Source organism: Lissotriton helveticus, chromosome 5_1 (assembly GCF_964261635.1).
Source record: "Lissotriton helveticus chromosome 5_1, aLisHel1.1, whole genome shotgun sequence".
NCBI lineage: Eukaryota > Metazoa > Chordata > Amphibia > Caudata > Salamandridae > Lissotriton > Lissotriton helveticus.
In genome coordinates, this window is record NC_136065.1 from 1,023,596,998 (window position 1) to 1,023,623,175 (window position 26,178).

General features: G+C 46.2%; 1 protein-coding gene across 1 annotated transcript in view; it reads right to left on the reverse strand.

The window, feature by feature from the left end:
- Nucleotides 1-15,623: 15,623 nt before the first annotated feature.
- The window catches only part of LOC144755070 (spondin-2-like), a 68,835-nt gene continuing 58,280 nt past the window's right edge, over nucleotides 15,624-26,178 (reverse strand). Inside the window, exons 2-3 of the mRNA XM_078643554.1 lie at nucleotides 16,275-16,489; nucleotides 15,624-16,179 (exon numbers count right to left, since the gene is read on the reverse strand). Coding sequence (XP_078499680.1) covers nucleotides 15,667-16,179; nucleotides 16,275-16,489 — 728 coding nt within the window. The 3' untranslated portion in view covers nucleotides 15,624-15,666. The remainder of the gene's footprint in view (nucleotides 16,180-16,274; nucleotides 16,490-26,178) is intronic.

The window sequence follows — 26,178 nt, forward strand, 5'->3', positions numbered from 1 at the left end:
CTGAGTGATCAGCCAGTTGTGTCAATTTAAGAACCAGCCAGGGGTGGCAAAAGATATGCTGCAGCCCCTGGTAGGCCTTGGTGGCCCCTATGCCCATGGCACCTATAGTGCATTATACAGGGGCTGACAAGGAGTCCATTTCCAATTGTGGTATGTACCTAGGGTACATGGAATCCATTTTACAGAGAGAGCAGATGGCCTGGGGCCCTGATTAGCAGGGAACCAGGTCAACTAAGTCAAAAAACCAGCTAAACACAGGCAAAAAATCTGGGGTAACCATAGTCAGGTAGCCACCTTCCTACATAACCCCCCCCCCCCCCAAACGAAAGGAGATAAGGCTATCCTTGGCCAGGTAAGCCTATATTGCCTGAGTGGCCATATAAGGAAGTACCTGCACTAGCATGGGTACCCCCTGTCTCATGGTCCACTAAGCAGTCCCTCACCCTTTGGGTATTAGAGGGTCTCCACCATAGGGAATCACTACCTTGGGTGTGTTTATGCAAAGTTAAAGGCTGGTTTGGATATGGAGTATTGAAGTGAGGCTCTACTAAGTTAGGGCTTGGCTTCCTCCAATTATCTTCCACCATGTGTGCCTTTCTTTCTTTAACTGAGTTGCACTGTGCTCTCAGGGTCAACCTCTGGCTACTTAAAGCTGGAGGCTGGGTCCCTCTGTTTGGCTTGCTGGAGGGACAGTTCAGGTTTGGGCCCTTTGGGTCCCAGGTTTGGCTGTGCCCAACAGAATCCATCTGTGGGAGGTCCCTAACTGTTTTTAAGGGGGCTCCCTCAGGAGTTTTTAAAGTTTTCACCTCACTAGGGCTACTAGTTTTGGTGCCCCTAATCTGTTGATGGGGGTGCTTTATTTGACAGGGGGCCCTCTGGGTCTCACTGTCCTTCTTGTCCTCTGCAGCCCTGGGCTGGCTAAGGCAAGGGAGAGAGGGGCAGGTTACCTGCTCCAGACTGGGTCCCACCTGAGAAGGGTCCACCGCCATCAGAGGCTCTGTCAGGCTAGGCCCAACCACCTCTGGGGCAGTTCCTTCATCAGGGGTAAGATCAGTTCCCTGAGGAGGCTGATCCTGTCCTAAAGTCTGGTGAGGGGGAGATTTCTCTTCCTCCTCAATGCTCTCAGTTTGTGTGGGGTTATCCATCATTTCAGGTTTCACAACACACATATCAGTTTGAGTTTGGGCTGTGGCCATCACAGCCCCACCAACCTTTTCAGGAGGAGACTCAGTTTGGGTTTCTGCTGTTATCATAACAGCTTTGCTATTCTGTTCAGGAAGAGCTTTTGCTAAAGATGGGGCAGAGAGTTTCTCAGCCCTACCAACCTTTTCAGGAAGGACATCTTGGATTGGGGCTGTAGCCATTACAGCCCCACTAACCTTTCCATTGGAGTTTACCATTCTAGAATGGATTTCCTGTTCAACCTCAGCCCAGGCTGAGATTTCCAAATCATTGCCAAGTAGGCAGTCTACAGGCAAGTTTGATGACACTGCCACTCTCTTTGGGCCAATGACACCTCCCCAGCTGAGACTTACTACTGCCATGGGATGATTTGTTTTGATGCCATCAATGTTTGTTACCTGGTATGTGGCACCAGGTAAAAGTTGCTTAGAGGGGACTATACAGTCAGCCACCATGGTGATGCTAGCCCCTGTGTCTCTAAAAGCTTCAACTTTCAAACCATTGATGATGGGTTCTTGTCTATATTTGCTCAAAGTATTTGGGCAATCAGAGAAGTTGGCAAACCCCCTGCCGGTCTCATAAACAAGATCATTTGGGGAGGGGGACCTGGATAGGCCAGGGTCCTCCTGTGCTCCAAAAGTAAACCCACCCAGATTCCTGGGTGTGCTCCCACTTCCTGGGGGATTACTGCTGACAGTAACAGGAGGTGTTGGAGCTGGCTTTGGAGGTATATTCTCTTTATTGTTATTCTTGGGACAACAGTTGTCTGTTTTGTAATGCCCAACCTGTTTACAGGCATAACAATAAGGCTTTTTCTCAGTTGAAGAAGTGTCTTGGGACCCACCCCCATTCTTGGAGTTTTGGGGCCCTGGGGAAGTCTTTTCTTTATTTTTATCCCCACCCTTATCTTGAGGCTTGGTAGACTCCTTCTTCTGGTTACTGTCCTGATTCTTAGGCCTAATCCTGGTTCTGACCCACTTGTCTGCCTTCTTTCCCAATTCTTGGGGAGAGGTCAGATCAGAGTCCACCAGGTGCTGGTGTAAGAGCTGGTTCTGACAATTACTTAGGATCTGCTCCCTCATAATCAAATTATACAATCCTGTAAAGTCATGTACTTTGCTGCCATGTAGCCAACCCTCCAGAGCCTTAGTAGCACAATCTACAAAATCAGTCCAGTCCTGTGTCTGTGTCTTCTGGGTGTCTCTGAACTTCAACCTGTACTGTTCAGTGGTTAAGCCAAACCCATCTATTAGGACACTCTTCAGGACTTTGTAATTGTTTGCATCCTCATGTCTGACAGTGAGGAGCTTATCTCTCCCTTTCTCTGAAAAGGAGTACCATAAGATTGCTGCCCACTGTTCCTCAGGAACCTGCTGTACCATGCAGGCTCTCTCAAGAGCAGTTATCCACTTGTGGATGTCATCCCCTTCCTTGTAGGGGGGCACAATCTTTGTCAGGTTTCTACTATCATAGGACCTGGGTTTCTCTTTAGGAATATTGCTGCCACCAGTGGCATCTAAGCCACACAATTTTTGCTCTCTTGCCAAGGCAAGTCTAGCTTGAGCCAAGGCTACCTCCTCCCTCTCTATTTGGAGTTTGACAGCCCTCATTCTGGCCCTATGCTCTAGCTTTTGAGAAGCAGTCATGCCTCTCTGAGATTCTCTGGAGGCACTAGAAATATAAGAGTCCCCTGAGGGAGATCTCACTCTTCTGTTGCCTGGGAGAATAACATGGTGGGATCTGGGGAGGTGCTGGCCCTCTCCATTCCCCAGTAGGTCTAAGTTGGCCTGGTTAAGCCTGGCAACTGGGACCTGGCTACCCCTCTGATCCTGATCTTCTGGGTCCTCAACTTCTGAGTCCTCCTCCTCCTCTTCTTCTTCCTCTTCTCCTTCCTCCTGAGGGGGATCAGTTACAGGGGGTTTCTCTCCTTCTCCTGACTGTAGGGGAATACCATTCGCCCTCTCTAAGTCATCCTGCTCTAGAATGGCTATCAGGATAGGACAGGTGGGACTTCTGCTCCTTTTTAACCCTCTTGAAATGCACAAGGCAATCAAGTCCTTTCGGGTTAACTTGTCATAGCTGGAAGTTGCCTTGGTAAGGTCAACTGTCACAGGAGTAGACCCTGAGGCTCTTCCTGTGTCAGACATGACTACTAGTGAGGTGTAAGTGGTGCACTTACCTACACTAAGTGTTTTCCTACTGTACCTTGCTAGTGAGTTGTAGTCAGGGTGTGCTAATCCCTTTAATCTACAACTACTAAGTTCAGTAGAACTTAATATGCTAAGCTTTTGATTTATATGTACCTAGAGGTACTTGATGTGATCTTTCAATTTGATAAAAAGATTGCAATGGTAAAACAACAGCAAGCTCAAATCCGCACCGCTGCTCACCAATGTGAGAAGTTGGCCTGATAGGTGATGTTTCCAATTCTGGAACCACCTATTATCAGACCAAACAATCCCTTATGGTGTCAGGTTGTAAGTCAACCTTGTTAGACAAGCTATCCTAGGGGTAGCATGGACTAAGCAGCCTAAAGGCTTAACTTAAGAGGTCGTGTTAAGCGAGCTGTTTTACCACATACAATCCTGTAATATCAAATGAAAGGACACCACACAAGTATATATTATAAAAATATATGTGTTTATTACTAAAAACAATCCCCAGTATTCTTTATGAATAAAGGGGCACAAGCGTTAAATCAAAAGCACAGTTTAAACATACAAAGTTGCACAATTATGGATGAGGGCGGGTGGCCACTCAAACCATATACTAAACAAGTGGTATAAGAGATACCAATCGAACAGTGGTTAGGCCTAGGGCCTAGGGAATCGCTGGGAGCAGTCAGGACAAGCAGTGCTGAAGTCGGGAGAGGCCCACGGGATTCGGGAGCAGTGCGGAAAGCGCACGCATGCACCAATGTTAACCAATGGTGCGTAAAAATGACAAAGTTAGAGTTTAAGGACACTTCCGCTGAACCTAGAGGAACAAAACTTAAGACACAGACCCTAGAGGTGTGCACCAGTGTGGGAACACCGGCGGAGCAAAGTTACCTCACCCACAGGAAGCGGGTGCACAGGGTCGAAGTTGAGTCGGGTTTCGTCACGCAGGCTCTTGGTGCTTGGAGCTGAAAGGGCTGCAGGCGGGGTGAAAGAGAAGTGTCCGGTGGAGTCCAAGGGTGGACTCGAGTCGAAAAGTACCTGAAAGCAGAGGGGACAGAGTCTGGGTCACTCAGCAGTGACCAGGGTGGAACCAGGACGGAACCAGGCAATGTCGGGCGCAATCAGGTCGCTGTCGCGGTGCTTCTCTCCGCTGTCACGTGGGCTCTGGGGCATCTACGATGTCCAGGAGCAGGTCACGATCTGTCCCACGCAGGCTCTCACCGTCGGCGCTGTCGGCTTCAAGATTGGAGCAAACAACACTTGGCAAAAGCAATCCATGCGGAACCGGGAGATTGCTTCTCACTCGAACCAGGAAGGTCAGAGTGGGGGCTCCTTTTCAGGGGAGCTGGTGCAGATCTGGAGCAACCAGATTCACAAGTCGGTTTCAAGTTTTCGTCGGCACAGGGGCCACTAGCCGGCTGGCAAGTGACCGGGCCAACGCGTTGAGCCAAAAGTAGTAGAAGGGCCCCACGCAGCACTCGATGAGTGTAGAGGGGTGAGCTTCGGTGCAAGAGTGGCTCAGGGTTGGGGCTTCTCAAACCCCGGTGCACAGCTTCGAGGGTCACTCGTGGGCCGCACGGTCAGCGTCTCGTGGTCAATTCAAGATGGCGTGCCCCACGCTTCCGGTCGCCTCCACGGGTCTCAGCTCTGCAGGGACTGTGAATCGGGCTGTTGGAAGGCAGGCAAGCTTGATCTCGTCGATCTCAGTCGCTCGAGTTCCGGCGGGAACTGCAACCAAGTAGACGTCGAGGGCTGGATGGTGCCTGCTGCTGCAGGGTGGTCACTCCTTGACCACAAGGGAGATTCTTCGGGCTTCCACGTTGAGATGGAGGTCCAAGGGTCCAGAGTTTCGTTTCTAATGTTTCTTCCAGGAAATCTGATGTGCATTGGCACTGCTCCCACTCTTATTCGAATCTGGGGGGCGTGATTACCTGCTAGGTCCCCCCCTATGGGTGGGACCCAGGAAGGGGGTGGATACACCCCTTTCCTTTGATCCAGGCCGCCCTGGCACGAGGGCTGGAGTGCCTCAGAACCGGTTTGGCCGGATTATGCAAGGGGCAGCCTTGTGCGCCCCAGGCAGTGTCTGGTTTCTTTCAGACCTCCCTGCTACAATCCACTATCTCATGTCTGGAGGGTGGTGACACCCTCCTGTGGCAGGAAACCCTTTGTCCAGGCCCCATTTGCTGAGTTTCGGTCAGCTGCAGGGGTCCAGACTCTTGTCTGTGGCAGAGGCATCCATTTTGTGGATCTAAGGCCCTTTTAGAAATTAACCGCATTAAAGTAAAGGAACATGTCTTACCCCTCTAGAGGGGTGGAATGCTATCCCCGTTGCCAGAACTGGCGAGGGGATAGTATTCCAAATCGTATGACACCTTACACGACATGTTTTGATAAAGCCAAACCAGAGTTGCTATATAACCGCGAGGATTATAAGGCACTTAAGAGTATATGGTATGGCATTATCCTGAAACAGCTTAGGGAGTTGTTCCCGACAGCTGCAGACAGGCTCAGCTCATGCTAGAGCTCCATCTCACATTAAACCACGCACTCTGCCTCCAGGATTGATGAGGCCTTCCATAGGAGTGGCTCACAGGTTCATATGTGTCCAGATATAGGTTTAGATATAGGTATACTATATCTAAGTAAGGGGTGATTACACCACCTTACCCCAGCTGAGTGATCAGCCAGTTGTGTCAATTTAAGAACCAGCCAGGGGTGGCAAAAGATATGCTGCAGCCCCTGGTAGGCCTTGGTGGCCCCTATGCCCATGGCACCTATAGTGCATTATACAGGGGCTGACAAGGAGTCCATTTCCAATTGTGGTATGTACCTAGGGTACATGGAATCCATTTTACAGAGAGAGCAGATGGCCTGGGGCCCTGATTAGCAGGGAACCAGGTAAACTAAGTCAAAAAACCAGCTAAACACAGGCAAAAAATCTGGGGTAACCATAGTCAGGTAGCCACCTTCCTACATAACCCCCCCCCCCCAAACGAAAGGAGATAAGGCTATCCTTGGCCAGGTAAGCCTATATTGCCTGAGTGGCCATATAAGGAAGTACCTGCACTAGCATGGGTACCCCCTGTCTCATGGTCCACTAAGCAGTCCCTCACCCTTTGGGTATTAGAGGGTCTCCACCATAGGGAATCACTACCTTGGGTGTGTTTATGCAAAGTTAAAGGCTGGTTTGGATATGGAGTATTGAAGTGAGGCTCTACTAAGTTAGGGCTTGGCTTCCTCCAATTATCTTCCACCATGTGTGCCTTTCTTTCTTTAACTGAGTTGCACTGTGCTCTCAGGGTCAACCTCTGGCTACTTAAAGCTGGAGGCTGGGTCCCTCTGTTTGGCTTGCTGGAGGGACAGTTCAGGTTTGGGCCCTTTGGGTCCCAGGTTTGGCTGTGCCCAACAGAATCCATCTGTGGGAGGTCCCTAACTGTTTTTAAGGGGGCTCCCTCAGGAGTTTTTAAAGTTTTCACCTCACTAGGGCTACTAGTTTTGGTGCCCCTAATCTGTTGATGGGGGTGCTTTATTTGACAGGGGGCCCTCTGGGTCTCACTGTCCTTCTTGTCCTCTGCAGCCCTGGGCTGGCTAAGGCAAGGGAGAGAGGGGCAGGTTACCTGCTCCAGACTGGGTCCCACCTGAGAAGGGTCCACCGCCATCAGAGGCTCTGTCAGGCTAGGCCCAACCACCTCTGGGGCAGTTCCTTCATCAGGGGTAAGATCAGTTCCCTGAGGAGGCTGATCCTGTCCTAAAGTCTGGTGAGGGGGAGATTTCTCTTCCTCCTCAATGCTCTCAGTTTGTGTGGGGTTATCCATCATTTCAGGTTTCACAACACACATATCAGTTTGAGTTTGGGCTGTGGCCATCACAGCCCCACCAACCTTTTCAGGAGGAGACTCAGTTTGGGTTTCTGCTGTTATCATAACAGCTTTGCTATTCTGTTCAGGAAGAGCTTTTGCTAAAGATGGGGCAGAGAGTTTCTCAGCCCTACCAACCTTTTCAGGAAGGACATCTTGGATTGGGGCTGTAGCCATTACAGCCCCACTAACCTTTCCATTGGAGTTTACCATTCTAGAATGGATTTCCTGTTCAACCTCAGCCCAGGCTGAGATTTCCAAATCATTGCCAAGTAGGCAGTCTACAGGCAAGTTTGATGACACTGCCACTCTCTTTGGGCCAATGACACCTCCCCAGCTGAGACTTACTACTGCCATGGGATGATTTGTTTTGATGCCATCAATGTTTGTTACCTGGTATGTGGCACCAGGTAAAAGTTGCTTAGAGGGGACTATACAGTCAGCCACCATGGTGATGCTAGCCCCTGTGTCTCTAAAAGCTTCAACTTTCAAACCATTGCAAAAGATATGCTGCAGCCCCTGGTAGGCCTTGGTGGCCCCTATGCCCTGGGCACCTATAGTGCATTATACAGGGGCTGACAAGGAGTCCATTTCCAATTGTGGTATGTACCTAGGGTACATGGAATCCATTTTACAGAGAGAGCAGATGGCCTGGGGCCCTGATTAGCAGGGAACCAGGTCAACTAAGTCAAAAAACCAGCTAAACACAGGCAAAAAATCTGGGGTAACCATAGTCAGGTAGCCACCTTCCTACAGTGCGGATTTGAGGGTCTGGTATTGAAGTGAGTGTCCTCCTTTTTGGAGGCAAGACAGCAAGAGATTTGGTCACCTCTGTTCTCAGCTGGTCTGTCTCCTCTGAGTGTTGGTGTGCCTCAGGGATCCATTTTAACCTGTATATGGCTCCCTTGGCCTCACTGTTTGAAGCAGATGAGATTGTAATTATATCATACGCCGACGACAGCCAACTGCTGTTTACGTGTAAGAAGGGAGAGGAATTTAACGGGGAGAAGATAAATAAGTGCCTGAGAGATACTTTTGCCTGGTTCAGACTTAACCATCTCAAATGCAATTCAGAGAAGTCTGAAATCATCTTTTTTGGCACACCACCCTTGGACGCCTGGAAAAAAGTGGTGGCCCCCAGATATGTCCCCCCCTCAATCACCAGTTAAGATCGTACAGAATCTGGGTGTGAAGATGGACGAGACCTTATCCATGACATCACAAGTACAGTCGGTAGTAGGCATTTGTTTTGGTCTTCTGAAAATGCTCCGCAGGTTCTTATTTTTACTACCTATTTCACACAGAAAGACAGTAGTACAGGCTCTCATCACTTCCAGGCTGGATTATGCTAATGTCCTTTATCTGGGCATCCAGAGTTTTCGCTCAGCAGACTGCAGGTAGTTGAATGCTGCAGCGAGGGCCGTACTGAGCCTCGGTCCTAGAGACCGGATTTCCCATAATTTGAAGAAACTGCACTGGTTACTGGTCCGCTGCAGAATACTCTTCAACGCTCTGGTCCTGGCCTTCAAAGCTCTGCATGGCACGGGGGCACTCTACACCCGCAGAATAATTTCATACTATACTCCTGGCAGATCTCTCAGGTCAGCTCACCAACACCTTACGGTGACCCTAAGTGTCTTAAAGCCCGATGTGACCGCTGGTGTTTCCAGGTGCTGGTGGCTAGATTTTGGAATCAGCTCCCTCTCCCGCTTAGGCAAACTACAAATATTCTGGCTTTTAGGAAGAAACTGAAAATCTGGTTGTTCAAACAAGCGGGCTGAGCGCTCCACTCTTAGGGTCGATGTTTTTCCCCCTATTTGGCTTCTGCAACTTTTTTCTGTCTCAGCGCCGGGATACTCTGTCGAGTAGCTGTGCGCTTTATAAAACCGCCTATAACATAACATAACATAACATAAAATCATCTTATCTGGGAGCCATCCTCCAGATTCCTCGACCCTTGACCAGCCAGTACAGGCAAACATCCAGCTGCTAGAGAGTTTTCCCTTGGTGACCCACGAAGATGTCGAAACACTGATACGTAGCGTAAAATCAGGCTCTCCTTCAGATCTCATTCCGGCCAAAGTTGCAGCCTCCTTGCACGATCAACTATCCCTTTCCATAGAATTCCTCCTCAATCTCTCTCTGAAAGAGGGTCATGTCCCTCTGGAATGGAAAGTCGCTCAGGTCATGCCCATTCACAAGAACTCTAAGGCCCCCATGACCGAACTCTCCAATCTCCGCCCCATCTTGCTCCTCCCTCTCCTGTGCAAAATACTCGAGAAACACATCAACAAACATCTATCCGACCATGTCGAACTCACCGGAAGTCTTGACTCTTCCCAGTCCGGCTTCAGGCCCAAATACAGCACCGAATCAGCCCTGCTCGCGGTCTCAGATAACATCAGGATGAACCTAGACACGGGCCAATTGATGATTCTGGTGCTATTGGATCTCTCTGTCGCATTTAACACGGTCTCACATGAGATACTGCTCAGGAGATTGGAGGAGATTGGATTAAGAGACTCCGCCCTCCGATGGATGGCGAGCTTTCTCTCCTCCAGGACCCAGACAGTTAATCTTGGTTCTTATCACTCGGCACCTATGAAGCTGACCAAGGGAGTGCCCCAGGGCTTGTGCCTGAGGCCTACCCTGTTTAATATCTATGTGGCTCCCTTGGCCAACCCTTCCAGAGCCTGTGGTTTTATTCCCATCTCCTACGCTGACACACAGCTGTTATTTCCCTTCAACGAACTCACCTCATCAATGCAGATGGCCTTCTCCCCGGGTATGAAGGCTATCTCCAACTGGATTAGAGGTAACTTCCATGAATTTAATGTGGGGAAGACTGAAATCATGCTCTTCGGAGATACACCACTACTCAGGTCACCCGATTGGTGGCCTGCGGACCTAGGCACCCCCGTCCCTCAATCCACTGTAAAGAACCTAGACATTCGCCTGGACCAGGCGCTCACCTTGAAAGAGCACGTCACTCAGACAGCTGGCTCCTGCTTCCATATGTTGGGCCTTTTACGCAGAATATTTCCCCTGCTCCCCGACTCCAACCGGAAGACCCTGACTCAGGCAGTGATACTGAGCCGTTTGGACTACTGCAACGGCATCCTGGCCTCGGCCAATGAGTCCTCACTGTGTAGATTGCAGGTAGTCCTGAACACGGTGGCTTGGCTAGTACTGAATGCCCCCCCCAGACTGCCTCTCGCCCTCTCCTCCTTCAGCTACACTGGCTCCTGATACGTGAGCGGGTTAAGTTGGTCCATAAAGCTCTAAACCGTCTCGGCCCGCCTACCTTGCAGAGAAATTTACGCCATACACACCCTCTAGGCCCTTCCGCTCTGGAACCAAATCACTACTCATGGTCCCCCGAGTAAAGAGGGCCAGACTAGGTGGAAAGGCATTCTCCCACCTCGGAACACTTTACTGGAACTAGCTCCCACTGTACCTGAGGCAATGCCCTGACCACCTTCAGCTCAGGAAACACCCTAAGACTTTCCTTTTCCCTCTTTAATCCTGATCCTGTCTCTCAGCCTTCCATTTCTCTTGTCCGCAACGCAGATATACCTCGATTCAGGCGCTATATAAGAAAATAAAATAAAATTAAAAAAAAAATCTGCACTGCCCAAGGCACTCTGAGAGAACTTGTCAAAATAAAAATGAGTTCATTTCTGGGAAGAAAGAACAACCCTACACTTATCAAAATGCAGCACTAAGAAAGGCTAGATCGAGCCAGGGATAAGCCTCAAGTATACCTTGCTTCATAAACCTGTCACTGCAATGCAGATGAAAATAGGACAGGCTCTGAAAGTTAACCGGTTCCTTTGATCAGAAGATGCCCTTGATATCACACTTATTATCTAGGGTGTGTACTTGACTACAGAAATGCAAGGGCTATCTCATGGAACTTCCAGTACCGACAAGGACCGAATCAGTGGATCCAGGATTACTTTGTGTTGGATAAAGCAAATAACCTGCTTACATGGCTCTGTGGCTTTCTCAAGAGACTCTTTGAGGTAAGACATGTGGGGCCCGATGTAGGTCACCAATTACCGGTCAGTAACGGCCGATTTCGGCCGTTACCGACCGGTATTTGGGAATTGACATGTAGGTAGGCATAATGCACAGAATCGGTATATTCACCGATTCGGTAAATTTACCGATTCTGTAAAATACAGAATCGGTACATTTACCGAATCGGTAAATACAGATGTAGGTGGCACTGAAAACAGTGCCACAGGCCATTACCGATTCGTTATTTACCATGTAATACTATTACATGGTAAATAACGAATTCAAGTGTACATGCACATCTGTGCATGTACACCTGTGCCATGTGGCACACAGACATGCCCTAAGGGCATGTCTGTGTGTCACATGGCACACAAGCCAGTAACAGGGGTGCAACAGGGTGTCAAAGTGACACCCTGTCCCCCTTGGCAATTCGGTATTTTTACTGATTCGGTAATTACAGAATCGGTATTCGCCATTGATACCCATGGGCTTCAAGGCCCATAGGAATCAATGGCAAATACCGATTCGGTAATTACCGAATCGGTAAATACCGAATCATACCGATTCGGTATTTTTTACCGAATTTCTACCTACATTTGATTTACCGATTCATGAATACCGAATCGGTAAAATTCGGTATTTATGAATCGGTAAATCAAATTTACCTGCATCTAGGCCGTGGTCTTTTATCTTCTTAGGCCAGTGACCCTCTCAGGCTGCTGTCATGTTGCTGCAAGGTGTCTGAGAAGTTAAGGGCCATTTTTGGCTGCATTGGGGCTTGACCATCTTCATGTATTCCTCTGGGTGGCCACTGACCAGCCTACCTCCACATGTACATAGCAGTATCTGTGCCTCCCGCGGCTAGAATTATTGAGCTTCACAACAGTTTTTGCTCAGACAAATAGTAATCTTATTAAATCCTAGATAAAAACACTGCGGTTTACGAAGTGTCTAGGCTGAAGATGCTTGCTTGGAGGATGCTGAGTACCAGCCAGGGCTTCAGGATAAAGTTTTGAATTGTTTTGTTACTATGGACTCTCTTCAATCTATGATGATCACAATTTCATGTCAAATGACAGGTGAGATTGATATTGTGCAAGCATGCTATTATTAACAGCATACATGTTTGCATGGCAATTACCATCAGTTGTAAACTCGTGATATATGCCTAATTGCCCATGCAGACTAGAAAAGATGACAATGTCTACTTATGTCCTAATGAGCACCACTGCAAAAAAACTGCAGGTACCATTTGCCCTCTTCTAGCACTTATGATCTGGTTTAAATGATCTAGTAAGATGTTCAGAAAGAAGACACAACTATTTGTAAGTATTCAAAAAAGAATATAGCTCACAGATTTGCAATTGATCTTCTGTGGTGATTGCTGTTAAGCCTACAGCTGTTTCCACAGTGCGATCACATAGTGGAAACTCAGACTAACCTTTTGTACCCGAAATATGCCATATCACTAGGGGAACTGATATAGAGTCACTGCTGGCACAGATGTTGTTACCTTATAAATAGCCCCTGGCAGACAGGTACCATCCTGCTTTCAGAAATGAGCAGCTTTTTCACTCTTGGCTAAGATGTGTCCCTTTCCTCCTCACAGGAAGAAATTAAATTGTTTTGCAGAAAAAAAATAGTACTTAGTGAGTTGTTTCTTTATGAGATTGCTTCAATATCTTGTCAAACCTAGCTCATTGATTATGTCTATAGATTCCAGCACATAAGATCACCAAATTCTCTCACTTGCCCATATCTTTTACGAATCCGCTCTATGCACACCACAGGGAGGTCATCCTTGCTCAGAATATCCATATTTAATTTTGACTGGCTGCGCCCAGGCCCTACTTTATAATTTGATGGATGGAGTACAGTCTGCCAGGATGGCGGAGCACATTTCCTCCCCCATCCTGATGGTACACTGTCTGTCAAAATTAGAGGTAACTGCCGGCCCAGTGTCATCTGTGAACCTTGAAAGGAACCACCATCACAGCGGTTCACTTCAAGGTGCTAAATGTTTGGTGGATGGCCAATGTTTGTTTTGATGGCTGTTCGGCAAACTCTTAACTCTTTTTTTTCCAGAGACAAACTCTCTAAGTAGGAGTTTGTTTCTGAAAAATAAAGGACCCCCACACCCTGGGAGTTTTGTCCTAGGGAGTGGGAGTTAATATTATTTTTTTTGTTGGTGGTGTGTTATGGTTTTATTCCTATGGCCCGACACCATTGGGCTATCGTAGTAAGCTTTCCGTTGACTGAGCCAATAGTTTATGGCCAGCCTGTCACTAAATGAGACAGGATTGCCAAGAGTTTGGATGACAAGGTACTCCATTGAATTTGTGAATAATACTCTCACGTCCAAACTTTAAATAGGCTTCTAGGTCTTTACAGTGTCCAGCTCATTAAAGGTTTGTATAATCATTTATTTAATTTGTACTTATTTGTGTTTTATTTAGGAAGCTACTTACATAAATACAAAGATAACAATAACAAGAAAGAGCAATGGGCAAAAATAAGAAAGGTGTTGTTGAGTAAAGAAGATGAAGGATATCACTGAATCTGCAGTTGAAGGTTTCAGAACACCTAGCCCTTTAGTGCTTTGTTCAAGGAGAGATGAGGGTTGGTACCTAATGGAATTTTTCCCATTAGAATCTTCGAGCGTCGTCTATCAAAGCAAGAAAAATCAAGTTTTAGGGGTTTTTGACTTTGCAGATGGTCAGTTCGTGCCCTACACAGAATTGAAAGTCAGGAGCAAATGGTGTTTACACGGATTTATGGAAAACCCTGTTATAAATTCACCTGTTTGCTAGGAAGCACCCACACTGTTCTATTAAAGTTATATGCACTGGTTAATTTGTTTTTGACTTTACATTTTTTTAAATAAATAATCTCATTACACCATTTAGATAGTAGGATCTTTTTTCTTTTGACTTCTGTTTATTTATTTTCTGGCACATATTTAAAATAAGTGTTTTTGTTTTTACATATAGCCATATCACCAGACTGCCAGGGCTAGACCTACAGAATTTGCCACTGCTTGCCGGGTTGATTACAGCTCCTGTACCTTTTACGATTTGGAATGCAGGAATGTAGGTCTGCTGTCCTTCTCATGCCTCCATCCATTCATTTGCTGAAATTGTTGTAGGATTTACAAACTAAATCATATCTCATTACTGTTAAAGGAACAAGATTCTGCGAATTCTACTGAACTATGATTGTTGGGATGTGATGGATTTGTACATTTGTCTCAGTGCAAAAATATTCTCAGGCCCCACCAAAATTACACTTATTGCACAGTTAGTGATTTTTGGCCTGAGAATAATCCACCAGGCTCTTTGTTTTTCAAGAGTTCTGACATCAGTCATATTCCCCCTTCTTCAGTAATGAGTGTCCTGCATGCCACCATCTGACTCGTGAAAGGCCAAAAGAAATGTAACCACCTGATACTGTGCTTGAAGAAATTTCACTAACTACCACTCATCACTTCCATAATCTCCAAACCCTTCTATGTTTTCCAAACCACAACCTATCTGTCTCATAAACTGATCATCCCAGGGGACAACATAACACTCACAGCCATGTCATTGCCAGACTCAACAAGTGCCAAGAAATGACCAAGGTGTCTACTTAGGCTTGTTCTATCACATATTTGGTGCAATTCTTGGCTTCTGCGTATCGGAGAGAAGCACGTCTGTTCACAGATCACCCTGGCCACTGATTATAAAGAAACTCAAAGCCATCCCAGCCCCTGAGTCCAACTGCCACGGAGCCTCTTCCCCACTTGAATACAAACCTCAATCATTCCTTACCTGCTACTTTGTATTGTTCTCCGTTGATTTACACCGCTTCAGGGATTTCTACTCTCTTAAGATATCAATTTAAGTTAGATATTTCCTGTATTTGCAAACTGGTCATGAGGGCATTTCGGGGATACCCATTTCTATAGCAAATCAAGAAGGCTACTGAGCATAATGGTCCTGCGGGTCATTGTGCATTTACTCCAAGCCTCCAGTCCCATCAGTACAGGACACTACAGCCAGGGCTGACTTTTGGAATATACCCAGGGTTCCAATCTTCAGCTCATCAGGCAGTTAATAAATACTAAAGCATACAAAGTGGTTAATTGCCACAAGAAGGTGTGTTGAATAACCTGACATATTTCATATGTTGTAACAGATCATTGGTGATCAGTGCAATCCCTGTTGCAGGAACATTCATTTTATAAATACATTCAACAATTATAACAACATTGACATAACTCAAGAAACCACATTGGATTTCAAGTTATGACAAACTAGGCTCTCTGCTACTTCAAAAGATTTAAGTGTTAACACCATTTGAACTCAACAGAGAGAGTTATTAAAACATCACATAGCATTTGCATAGTTAAATCTTACCAGAACAATAATATATATTTTAATAACATGATTGTATAATGTGGCACCTCAATAAATTAAGTGAGTAGTACTTTTTCCACAGTGTTGCTTTAGCGTGAAACTCTCTGAACTTTTAAACTCTTCGTCGGTGTTATTTCCTTTTTGTTGCCTTGATTCTGTGGCATTTTTATGATGTGTGGCATCTCCATCCAGAATGCATTCTTCAAGTATTTGTTCACTATTTACAGGTGGACTCTCTGTTCCATTCTGTGTTGCTTTGTTTGTTTCTGCAGCTAAAAGGCTGAATTCCAAGAAGCCTAATCTGGGCAGCTTTTTAATCCTTGGATAATAGAAGGAGTTAGCTGGGTGTGAAGGGGTCATGGCTGTGATCTGGGAAACTGCCTCTTGAGGTTGGGTTTCAAAATTTGGGGATGAAAATGTGAACCCACTGTCTGTCCCAGCATCCCATGGAAAGAGGTCAAACAGCTTTCTGGTCCTCCATTTGCCGTTTTCACATAAATTAAGAGAACTCACACCAACAAACCAATCAGGACTTGGAACAATCCTCACAATGATTGAAACCTAGGCATAAAATTAAAACATTATAAGTGTTACATTTTACAAAAGTGCAAAGTGAAAGAATAAAATAACAATTGTGACTGTCAGTCTGTACTCACAAATGGGTGTGATGGTTCCATGGTTATTATGGTGGTAGTATTTCCTTCTCCAGATGGAATTTTGGCAGCCTGGAACCAGCTCCATACTTTGTCTTCGACTACCTCCAGTTCTTCGATCAGCAGTTGTGGTTTTCCATTTTCAACAAACACCCTGACACCAGGTGGGACGAAAGAGCCATTAGCCCAAAGCACAAAATCTGATTTGTGGGTACAACCTATGAAACAAAAACAGGTGTCATTCTTGATTGAAAATATCTTGATGATAAGCAACAAAGGCACTCAAGATAGTGATATATGAACTTGTAATGAAGAAAAGAAAGTGGAATCCATAAAATTTCCAAGAAAGCTTGGGTCATAAAAGACAGTATTGCAATTCTTAATTCCTATATGGACAGTAGCGTCCGGTGGACGTAAGAGTGGTGGGGCAGGACGGGGGAGTAAACAGACGAGGACTACCAGAAAAACATATTTAATAAAAAGAAAAACACTTACCTTGCACTCAAAATGCGGCGAGTGTAAGGTAAGTGGTTTTCTTTTTTTGTAATTTTATTTTTTCCTTGTTGTCTGTCAACTCACCCCCCATCCCACCTCCTGACCACTCTTACCTGCACCTGCCGCGACTGTGTATGGACATCCATTGATGACACACGTCCGTTAGTGCAGTCATCCCTTCTCCATATTGTCTTCTTGTTTAGGTGTAAGGGAAAAGGATTTTTTAATTCCTTTCTGCACCCTAATTGTTCAGGTTGCTGCCACACAGTCTCTTCCCCGGGTATATTTAGCAGCCTGTCCCCACTGACTTTAATGTGTACATAGAGATAATTATGAATCTTGATTCTTCCCACTTACTGTGGGATCTGAATACGCCAGGAAGCTGATGATATCCTGCTCCACCTGAGGACATATTTAAAGTGTGATGTCTACAGATTGAAGAACTTTCTTTCCATGTTTGAGAACTTGATGGTACTGCTAGTGACTCCAAGTAAATAGCAATGCACCAATATCAGTCTGAACTCTTCAGAAAGTACTTTCCTCTTCATGATTCATTCAAACCCCCTAAATACATTCTGTCACACGGAGAGGACAGGCTATTCATGCAGCGATCTCAAAATGCACACTATTCATTTTACACACTGTACTATATCCAGAACTGAATGATGTAACAACAATGGTGTAGTCAAAGCTGCTCTTGCTGGGATAGCGCCCTGGGCAGAAAGAAACCTGACACCCTCGCTTGTGCAGGTGGATAAAATTAGGCATCATGGAGCGCATTTTGTGTTCACAAGTCAGTCAGTGGATGATTACATCAAACCAGTGACTGGCCTCTGAGCACCCCAACACTTCTCCCAACTCTGATTTGCTCACAGCTTAGCGCCATCATGCTGGTGCCAAGTTGTTGGTAGGGTGGATAGGGTTGTTGGTACGTGGCTGCACTTTGCGAAACGGAGATGGGAGGGGAAGGGAACGGGTTAAAGGGGTATTCAAAACAGCATCTGTACAAGTAAAATACAAATATATATACTAAAAGCAGTTTAATCCGAATCATTGGAGCCAAGTGAAATGGATGCTGCTGTTTGGAGAACCTTAATGCATAGAGCTTTGCACGCCCTCTGAAGATTGGCGCCCTGGGCCCATTCCAAAAGTCCACCCTGACTGTAGTATCTGTACTGACTGTGACTGGAGGCTTGAATTAAATGCACACTGAACTGCCAGACCTATGAAAATGTTATACTCCAATATCCTCCTTGCCTTGCTATAGAACTGGGTATTACCAAAAGCTCTCATGACCAATGTGCAAATGCAGCAAATATGCCCTTTGTGAATACTGAAAGTTGTAAAGTTAGAATTTCATCTCATTTTACCTTTGCGAATCGGGCCCTATGTCTACCCAGGTGCAAACCTCAGTTTTCTCACATATGTCCGTATATAATGAATGACCTACTCCATCATCTTGCTTATTACTTTTGTAAAATATCAATACAAATATATTGCTCTGGCCAACCATACCCATCAGTAAAGTGCTTTATAAGCCAGTATTTATAAGTATTCAAATATTTGTAATTCTGTGGTACAATTGTTTTTATTAGGTTTTTTAAAATATGTTTAATGCGGTATTATCAACATCAAGCTTTTTGCACTACATAAATTATGAGTGATTGATTCTGCATCTTTAAACTTAAAAAAAGATAACATTTGATATTAACTAGTTTGGTTTGTCTTGGGAAAGTCCAACTTGTAAAGGGTGGAGGAAAGAGGAATATATGAGCGAAAATATATTTAGATAAATGAGGGAATTGAGGGGGTGCTAGTTAGGCGGCCATGAGTAAGTAGTGTGAGGCCAGATCCTAATGTTGGCCCAGATCAACCATGTGTCTTGTTATTTTCTATCAGAGGAAGACACAGGAGGAGTAGACTGATGTGAGATGATTGAGCGGTACTCAGCTATATGATCTTTGAATTGTATTAGCATAGTGTCCCAGGCTGCTGCTATGAGACGTTTTCTTATTCTTTGGGTTTCCTCACAATGAAGTGCAGTACTTTCTGCTTAACCCCAATGGAGCATAGCTCAACACCATTGGAGAAAGGTTGGGGGCTGTTGTGCACGCCAACATATAGTTAGTATGGCTAAAAGAAGAGCTAAATTAGCAAAGCGTATTTGCACCTTGAAACTTTTCTTCCTTAGAAAAATTGCCAGCGCTGTAGCTTCCCATGAGTTGAGTGTTGATAGCTCTGAAATTGTAGCTAATAGGACGTGTACCGATTGCCAGAAACTGGCAATATCCGAGCATGCCCAAAGCATGTGCCTATGGTCCGCCGACAGCACTCGGCATCTAGGGCAGGCACGTTCAGCTGATAAGAACATAATAGTTTATTCAAGAAGGTGTGAGATAAGCCCTCTGAAGAATCATAAACTGTAAGGGTCATATTATCAAGACAGGTGATAAAATTATCGCCGTTTTAGCGGCAGAAAACTGCAGCTAAAACGGCAATAATGGGCTTGATAATATGCTCTTTGGAATTCCAATTGAAGCCCATGTTAGATGTAAAAGACAAGTGAGCAAAATTGGTCAGTGAACAGTAAACTGAAGACAAACAATGCTGAATCATCTAAACTTAAACAAAAAGTAATTAAGGGAGGATTAATTTAGTAGGTATTGTTTCAATTAACAGATGTTTTAAGAATTTCTTGACTGTTTCGAACATAGAATCAGTACTTATTTCAGGGGGGATTGAGTTCCAGACTTTAGGAGCATTTTTCTGAGAAGGCACAGGAAATAGTTATTTGTCTTTTTAATCTTGGTGGTTTCAAGAGAAGGGATTTAGTACTTGCAAGACAGCGGCTGCCCCAATTTAGGGCGCCTTTTGTGAAACATTTTTCGATGTGTGACAGTACAGGGCTTTGTGAATGATACAGGCCAATTTGAAGAAGCTTCTTGCTTCTATTGGGAGCTAGTTGAGGCTGATCAGAACCTGCGTGATAAGGAAACCGCTTCTTCGGGCCACCAATTGAGCTACTGCATTCAGAGTGGCTTTCATAGGCACTAGATGTATTTTGGGGATTCAAATAACGTGTTTGCATAGACTGATCTAGAGATGACTAGTGACTGTTCTGTTTTTGAAAGTCTGGTTGTGGAACAAAAGGTTTGATGGTCTTGAGAAGTTTGATATGATATTGAAAATGTTTATTAGAGGTGTTTATGTGGAATTAAAGATTCAGATTCCTACGAAGGGTGATTTAAATTGATTTGGTGCAGTCAATGATTTCTGGTTTATGATTCGGAACATCAAGAGAGTCAAGCCATTCTGTACCCGGAACAAGTTGTGTGGGGTGAAGGGAGTAAGACGAGGAAGAATTCTGTCTTCACGGGTTTAGCTTCAAGTGGTTGAAATATAACCAGGATTGAATATCTTTTACAATATGATCCAGTTGCAGTATGTCACCTAGAGATGGCGCTGTCAGGTATAGTTGTATATCATCAACCTAAAGATTGTGCAAGAGATTGCATTTTTTAGAATTGTTGTCAGTGATTGAATGAACAGGTTGAAGGGGATTGGAGATAGTGTGGATAGTGTGGATCCTTGTGGGACTTTGAGGAATACAGGGATAGGATTAGATAGAGTGCAGGTCAATTAATTTGGTGAGAGTGGTAATCTTTCTTTGATAACTTTATTTCGGTCAGAGACCATAAAAGTGCAATAAAATATATACAAGCGCAATAATAAAACATAGATACATTAGAATGGTTATCAAAGGAATTGTAAAGGATAAAAACAACAATCCGTTATTTCTTGTAGATAAAAATAGTTCTTCTCCGCCACATGCCTTGTAGAAACCGGGAGACGTCAAAAACAATGGGAGGGGCAGTGTCATAAGTTAGCACTCTACAAGCGTGTGCACAGTGTCGGAAACCAAGATTTTTGCATAATGGGATGATCCAGCATTTTCGAATTTCACTATATGCTGGACAGAAGAAAAGGATACGTACAATGTCTTCTCTGGCATAATTACAGGCAGGGCAGTTGGCATTTGTCGTTTTTGCCCATCTGGATGTCAGTGTCCCTACCGGTAAAGAGCCGTGCCTCAGTTGGATGTACAGTTTTCTTGCTAGTGGAGGCTGCACCAAGTCCAGAAACACCTCTGTCCTGTATTCGACTTTTATTGTAAGGAACTCAGTTGACAGTCTGCCCAGGGAGGTAGAGCAATGTAACAATTTAAGATTGTACGATTTTACAGCTGCCACCAGTAAAGTCCTTTGCATCCTCATACAGCTGTCCTCCGGTGTGTCCCACAGTTGGGGAAGGCCAATTTGATAAAAGAGAGTCTTCACATGTACCAGCCAAGGTATATTCTTGCTCTTTAGCTGTCCCCAAATAGTGATAAATTCTGCTCTAAAGGGTTCAAGCTCCGGGACAGACCAGAGCCTTCTCCAATTGAGCAGGGGACGTGCAGCCACCAAGTCAGAGATAGGTTCCAAACCCAGGTCCAAACGTAATGGTAGGAGGGGTGTGCTTTGAGGGAGACCAAACAGATGTCGCATAAGGGACTGCTCTACTTTCATTAAGTTACATGCATTGATATGTCCCCAGAGTTCGGCAGCATACAAAGCAGCAGACCTAACCTGTGTTCTGTATATCTCTAGGGCAGGGGTAGCCGATTTAAAGATTTAGGCGTTATGGAGTCTACCTACACCACCCATGATCTGTGCAAGTCTCAGAGAGGATTTAGAGGCTTGATGGTCCCATGTAAAATGCTCAGTCAGAGTCACCCCCAGGTATATAAAGGTCTTGACTCGCTCAAGTGGGGTTCCATTCAATGTGGGGTTTGGACGGGTGTGCCTCGGGGGGTTGAAGATCATGAACTTGGTTTTCTCCAAGTTGATCTCCAATCCCCGCGAGGCACAAAAGGAGACAAAACCGTCCAAAACCCACTGGATGCCCGATGATGTCCGCGACAACAACAAGGTGTCGTCCGCGAACATCAGAGCGGGCACCCTACCAGTAGCCAGGCGTGGGGCGTCATTGTCCCTGACACAATTAAGTCTATCTATCAGGCCATTAACATACAAACTGAAGAGTGTAGGTGCCAGTACGCAACCCTGGCGTACGCCCCGGGTAACAGGGAAGCGGTCAGATAATTCCCCGTTTTTCCCACACCTCACCTGGGCATAATGCCCGGTATGAAGTCGGATTAGGGCATCTAATAAGTAAGGAGGGAGACCAAGTTCCTCCAACACCGTCCAGAGCCTCTCCCTAGGAACCAGATCAAATGCGGCCCGCAGGTCCACGAAAACAAGGTAGAGGCTGCCACCCTCTACTCTTGCAGTTTTCCAGTATAGGACCTGCAGGCGAAAGATCTGGTCCAAAGTCGAGACCCCTGATCTGAATCCGGCTTGAAGGGTAGTCAAAGTTTTATTTTCCTCCATCCAGCCCAGTAATCTCTCCAGTAGAATTCGGCCCATCAACTACTGGGTTGTATCGAGTAAACTAATTGGTCTGTAGTTTGATGAGGGGGCGAGTGGGCAGCCCTTTTTAAAGATTGGTACAATCTCAGCTCCCAGCCAGGTCTCAGGTACTGGGGACCCCTGTAAGACAGCATTAAACAGAACCATCAAGTATGGGGCCCAAATTTTTGGCTGGGAACGAAAAAGATCTCCAGGGAGCTTGTCCAGACCCGGTGCCTTATTCGGGAGCAGTTTCTCAATTGCCGATTCAACTTCCCTGAGTGTAATATGGACTAGACTATTAGTGGGAGACCTATTGTGGGCATCCTGACTCACTATAGAGAGACCAGGGCCCAAGGCCCCCGGCAGTCTACACTTGTGCGGGGGGTCTGAGGCCGTAGGAATCTCGGGAGCTATGATTTTGACAGGGGAAAGTCCCTGAGCTCGGGCCCCCAGCAGTCGACACTCGTGCGGCAGGTCCCGGGCGGTGCAGGTGCGAGAAACCGAGAACCCAGGACCCAAGGCCCCCGGCAGTCTACACTCGTGCGGGGGGTCTGGGGTCGTAGGAATCTCGGGAGCTCGGTTGGGGCTATGATTTTGATGGGGAGAAGTCCCTGAGCCCGGGGCCCCCAGCAGTCGACACTCGTGCGGGAAGTCCCGGGCCGTAGAGGTAGGTGAAATCGAGCTCCCGGGCCCCAGGGCCCCCGGCAGTCTGCTCTCGTGCCGGAGGTCCCGAGGCGCACAGGCTCGAAGGTCCAGAACCGGTTGTAGCGGCCTATCCTGGCCCTGACACCCATTTTCCTCCATCTCAGGACTTGTATAAAGTGACTTGAAGTGTGCCTCCCACACTATAGGAGCAATATTCGAGACCCCAGCATCTCTCTCGCCTGCCGCTGAAGAGGAAACAATTAACCAGAAGGTCTTGGAATCTTTTAGGAGTAGTGCCTGTCTCAATTCATCCCACCTAGATTCCTCCCACTCGCTCTTTGCCCTAGTGAGCACCTTCTTGTACAGCAATCTAGATTCTCGAATTTTAAGGGTATCTCTAGATTTAATTGCCTTAAGAAGGGCTTTCTTTGAGTTTTTACAAGCGTGGTTGTGCCAGGGGTGTGTTTTATTCCAGCACGACTTAGTCCCACTGACCGGATAAAATACATCTCCCAGTCTCTCAACCAAATTTCGGTGGGTTTCTATGATCTGCCCATGGGAGATGGAATTGCCCATATCGCTAATTAGTGGGATAGCTATCTGATAGATTTTTGCGAGACGGGTAGGAGAGTCTAGGCAGGAAGGCCATTTAACTCTTCTCCTATTATTAGATATGATGTGTGGGGGGATTGTCAGGCTGGAGCCAGAGTCAGGGTTAGTTAATCCAAATGCGCCGGGTTTAAGCGTTAGGACCAGCCCATTATGGCCACTATCGTTCCTAGGAACGACCCCAAAATCTTTAAACTTATCCCAGTGTTTTGCTTCCAACATAAGGTAGTCAATGATGGAGCTACGGTTTATCCTATTGTATGTGGGCTGGCCGGAACTTTCGTTGTTGCCCCTTCGATTGCATGCCCGCAGAGACATTGCAAGGGTCAAGGCTTTGATTTGTAATACTAGCGAGGTCCATGCCTTAACTGGGGTGATTCTTGGGGCTGGAATGTGCCAGAGCAGGTCGACCTCATCCTCCTCACACAACTCGGATCCACCCAATGGTTCAAACTGGCAATTCATGTCGCCTCCAAGAATGATCGGAATTGTGGGGTCAAGTGTCTGGAGGAAGTGATCGAGTGCCTTGATAGTACTTGATTCTTTTCCAATCACAGTAGGCCTGGAGTAGATATTAATAATAGCCAGTGTAGATTTACCAACAGTTGTTAGCAACACACATTGGATATCTGGGAAGTTTGTGTCCACTTGTGTGGCCTGCACGCCTAAGTGTATGCCTACCCATATGGCAAGACCACCCGAAGGGCGGCCTTTCCCCCCGGTAACTGCAGGAATGTCATAGCTTGCAAAGCCTGGGCTGGCGCTCACCTCAAAGGACCAGGTTTCTTGCATCAAGCAGATATCGTGTTTGGTCATAAAAGAGGACCACTCTGGTACAAGTAGGTTGCTCTTTAAGCCTGCCACATTCCACGAGAGGATTTTTATATTTCCTTCCGTAACCTTTACTTTGTCCCTCTCTTCCCCTAGTTCTCTAGGTAACACCTGATCCGGGCTCTGTTCTGCCCTTGTCTCCTCCCGCTCTGATACATAAAGACAGGGGTCCTCACAACTAACTGGGAATAGTCTCGTTTCCTGTATTACATCACCCTCATCAATTAATTTGGTGACAGTGGTAATCAAGATAGGAGTAGAACCAGTTTAAGACTGTCCTGCTTATTCCAATTATTTATTTAAGTGTGTGTAGCAGGACATTGTAATTGACCAATAAGTCCAGGAATGCTAGTAGGCAGAAGTGTCCTTCGCCAAGGAGACAAGCAGTGTTGTCCACAATCTGTACCATGGCTTTTCTGTTCTGCTCGCCAGGTCTAAAGCCTGATTCATAGTCACAGAGTAGGTTGTGGTCTTCTATGAATTGCTCCAGATTGGTAGAGACACTACTTTCAAGGAGGTTTGCCAGTAAATGTAAGGTGGTGATTGGGCAGAAGTTGTTCAGGTCTTCTAGATCAGGGTCAGTTTTTTACAAACATGGGTAACCTATCCTGTTTTCAGACACTCTGGAACTTCACCATGTATACGTTGATTAAGTGGGTTTAGTATGGAGCAATGGGAGTCCTGACCATTCTTCTTGTTAAATCTGTTTATTTTCCTCCCAAAACAGGGAGCAGGCAGCAGACAGACTGTTACACAGCGGTAAGCCTACAACCCACTCATCAGTATGTGGTGCAATAAAAACCATTCATAAGTTTCGCACTCAAAACCATTGTACACAGCATTCCGCCTACAACCCCTCAGGGCCGGCCGTGTCATACAATACCCAATATATGCTATGCAGTCATTGCCTGGGATAGCCGCCCCCTAGAGCCGAACACAACCAATAAACCAATAGAGGTAGAACAAATAGACCACGGGGGCCCCAAACTTCCAACAGAGTAGCAAAGGAAAGGACAGTAGGACAGAGTAGATAGTGGGAATAAGTAGAGAAGAGAAGCTGGAGAGACAGTCAAGGAGAGCACAGAGCGTGTCAGAGGAGGGGGGGGAGAACCGGCGCGCCGCGCGCCAAGTCACATTACAGCACCTATATTGGCCTAGGCATCGCGTTCTAGAGTCCTCATGCTAACAGCCTGCCCGGCTCTGGGGGAACCATAGCGTCTTCCACAAGCCGTAGCGCCCGGAGTCTGGCAGGCATGTATCGCGCATGCTCTACTGCGCATAAATACTTCACTAGGGGCTGCCAGACCACCTTAAAGCGCGTGTCTCGAGCCTGCAATCTGGCTGTGAGAAGTTCCATTGTGATAACATGCCATAGTCGCACAAACCAGGCTGTGATTGGTGGCGCCTCCGTCTTTTTCCAGTACAAAGCTATGAGCTGCTTGGCCGCTCCTAGCATTTGACGCGCCAGTGTCCAATCACTCCGGGTCAGCGCCTTCAGACCAGCAGGTTTGATACCTAACAGCAGCGTGCTAGTGGCTTCAGGCAGAGGGAATCCCAGCACCCCCCTGATGTGGCTTAGGACTTTTTTCCAGAAGAGGGTTAGAGAAGGACAGGCCCACCATGTGTGAATAAAGTCCCCAGTTGCAGACCGACACCTCCAACACGCAGGGGAGAAAGCAGGGAACATCTTGTGCAGACGCTGGGGTGTGTTCAGTTCATAAACTTTTATTCGGTTACACATAGCGAAACCATAAAAAGTACAGGAATAAAATGTTACAATGCATATAGAAAGTCTCGATGAATATTACATTTAAAAAAACGTTTAACATTAAAAACCGTTAATTTAAAAACAATTCATTAGGATGCTAAGCAAG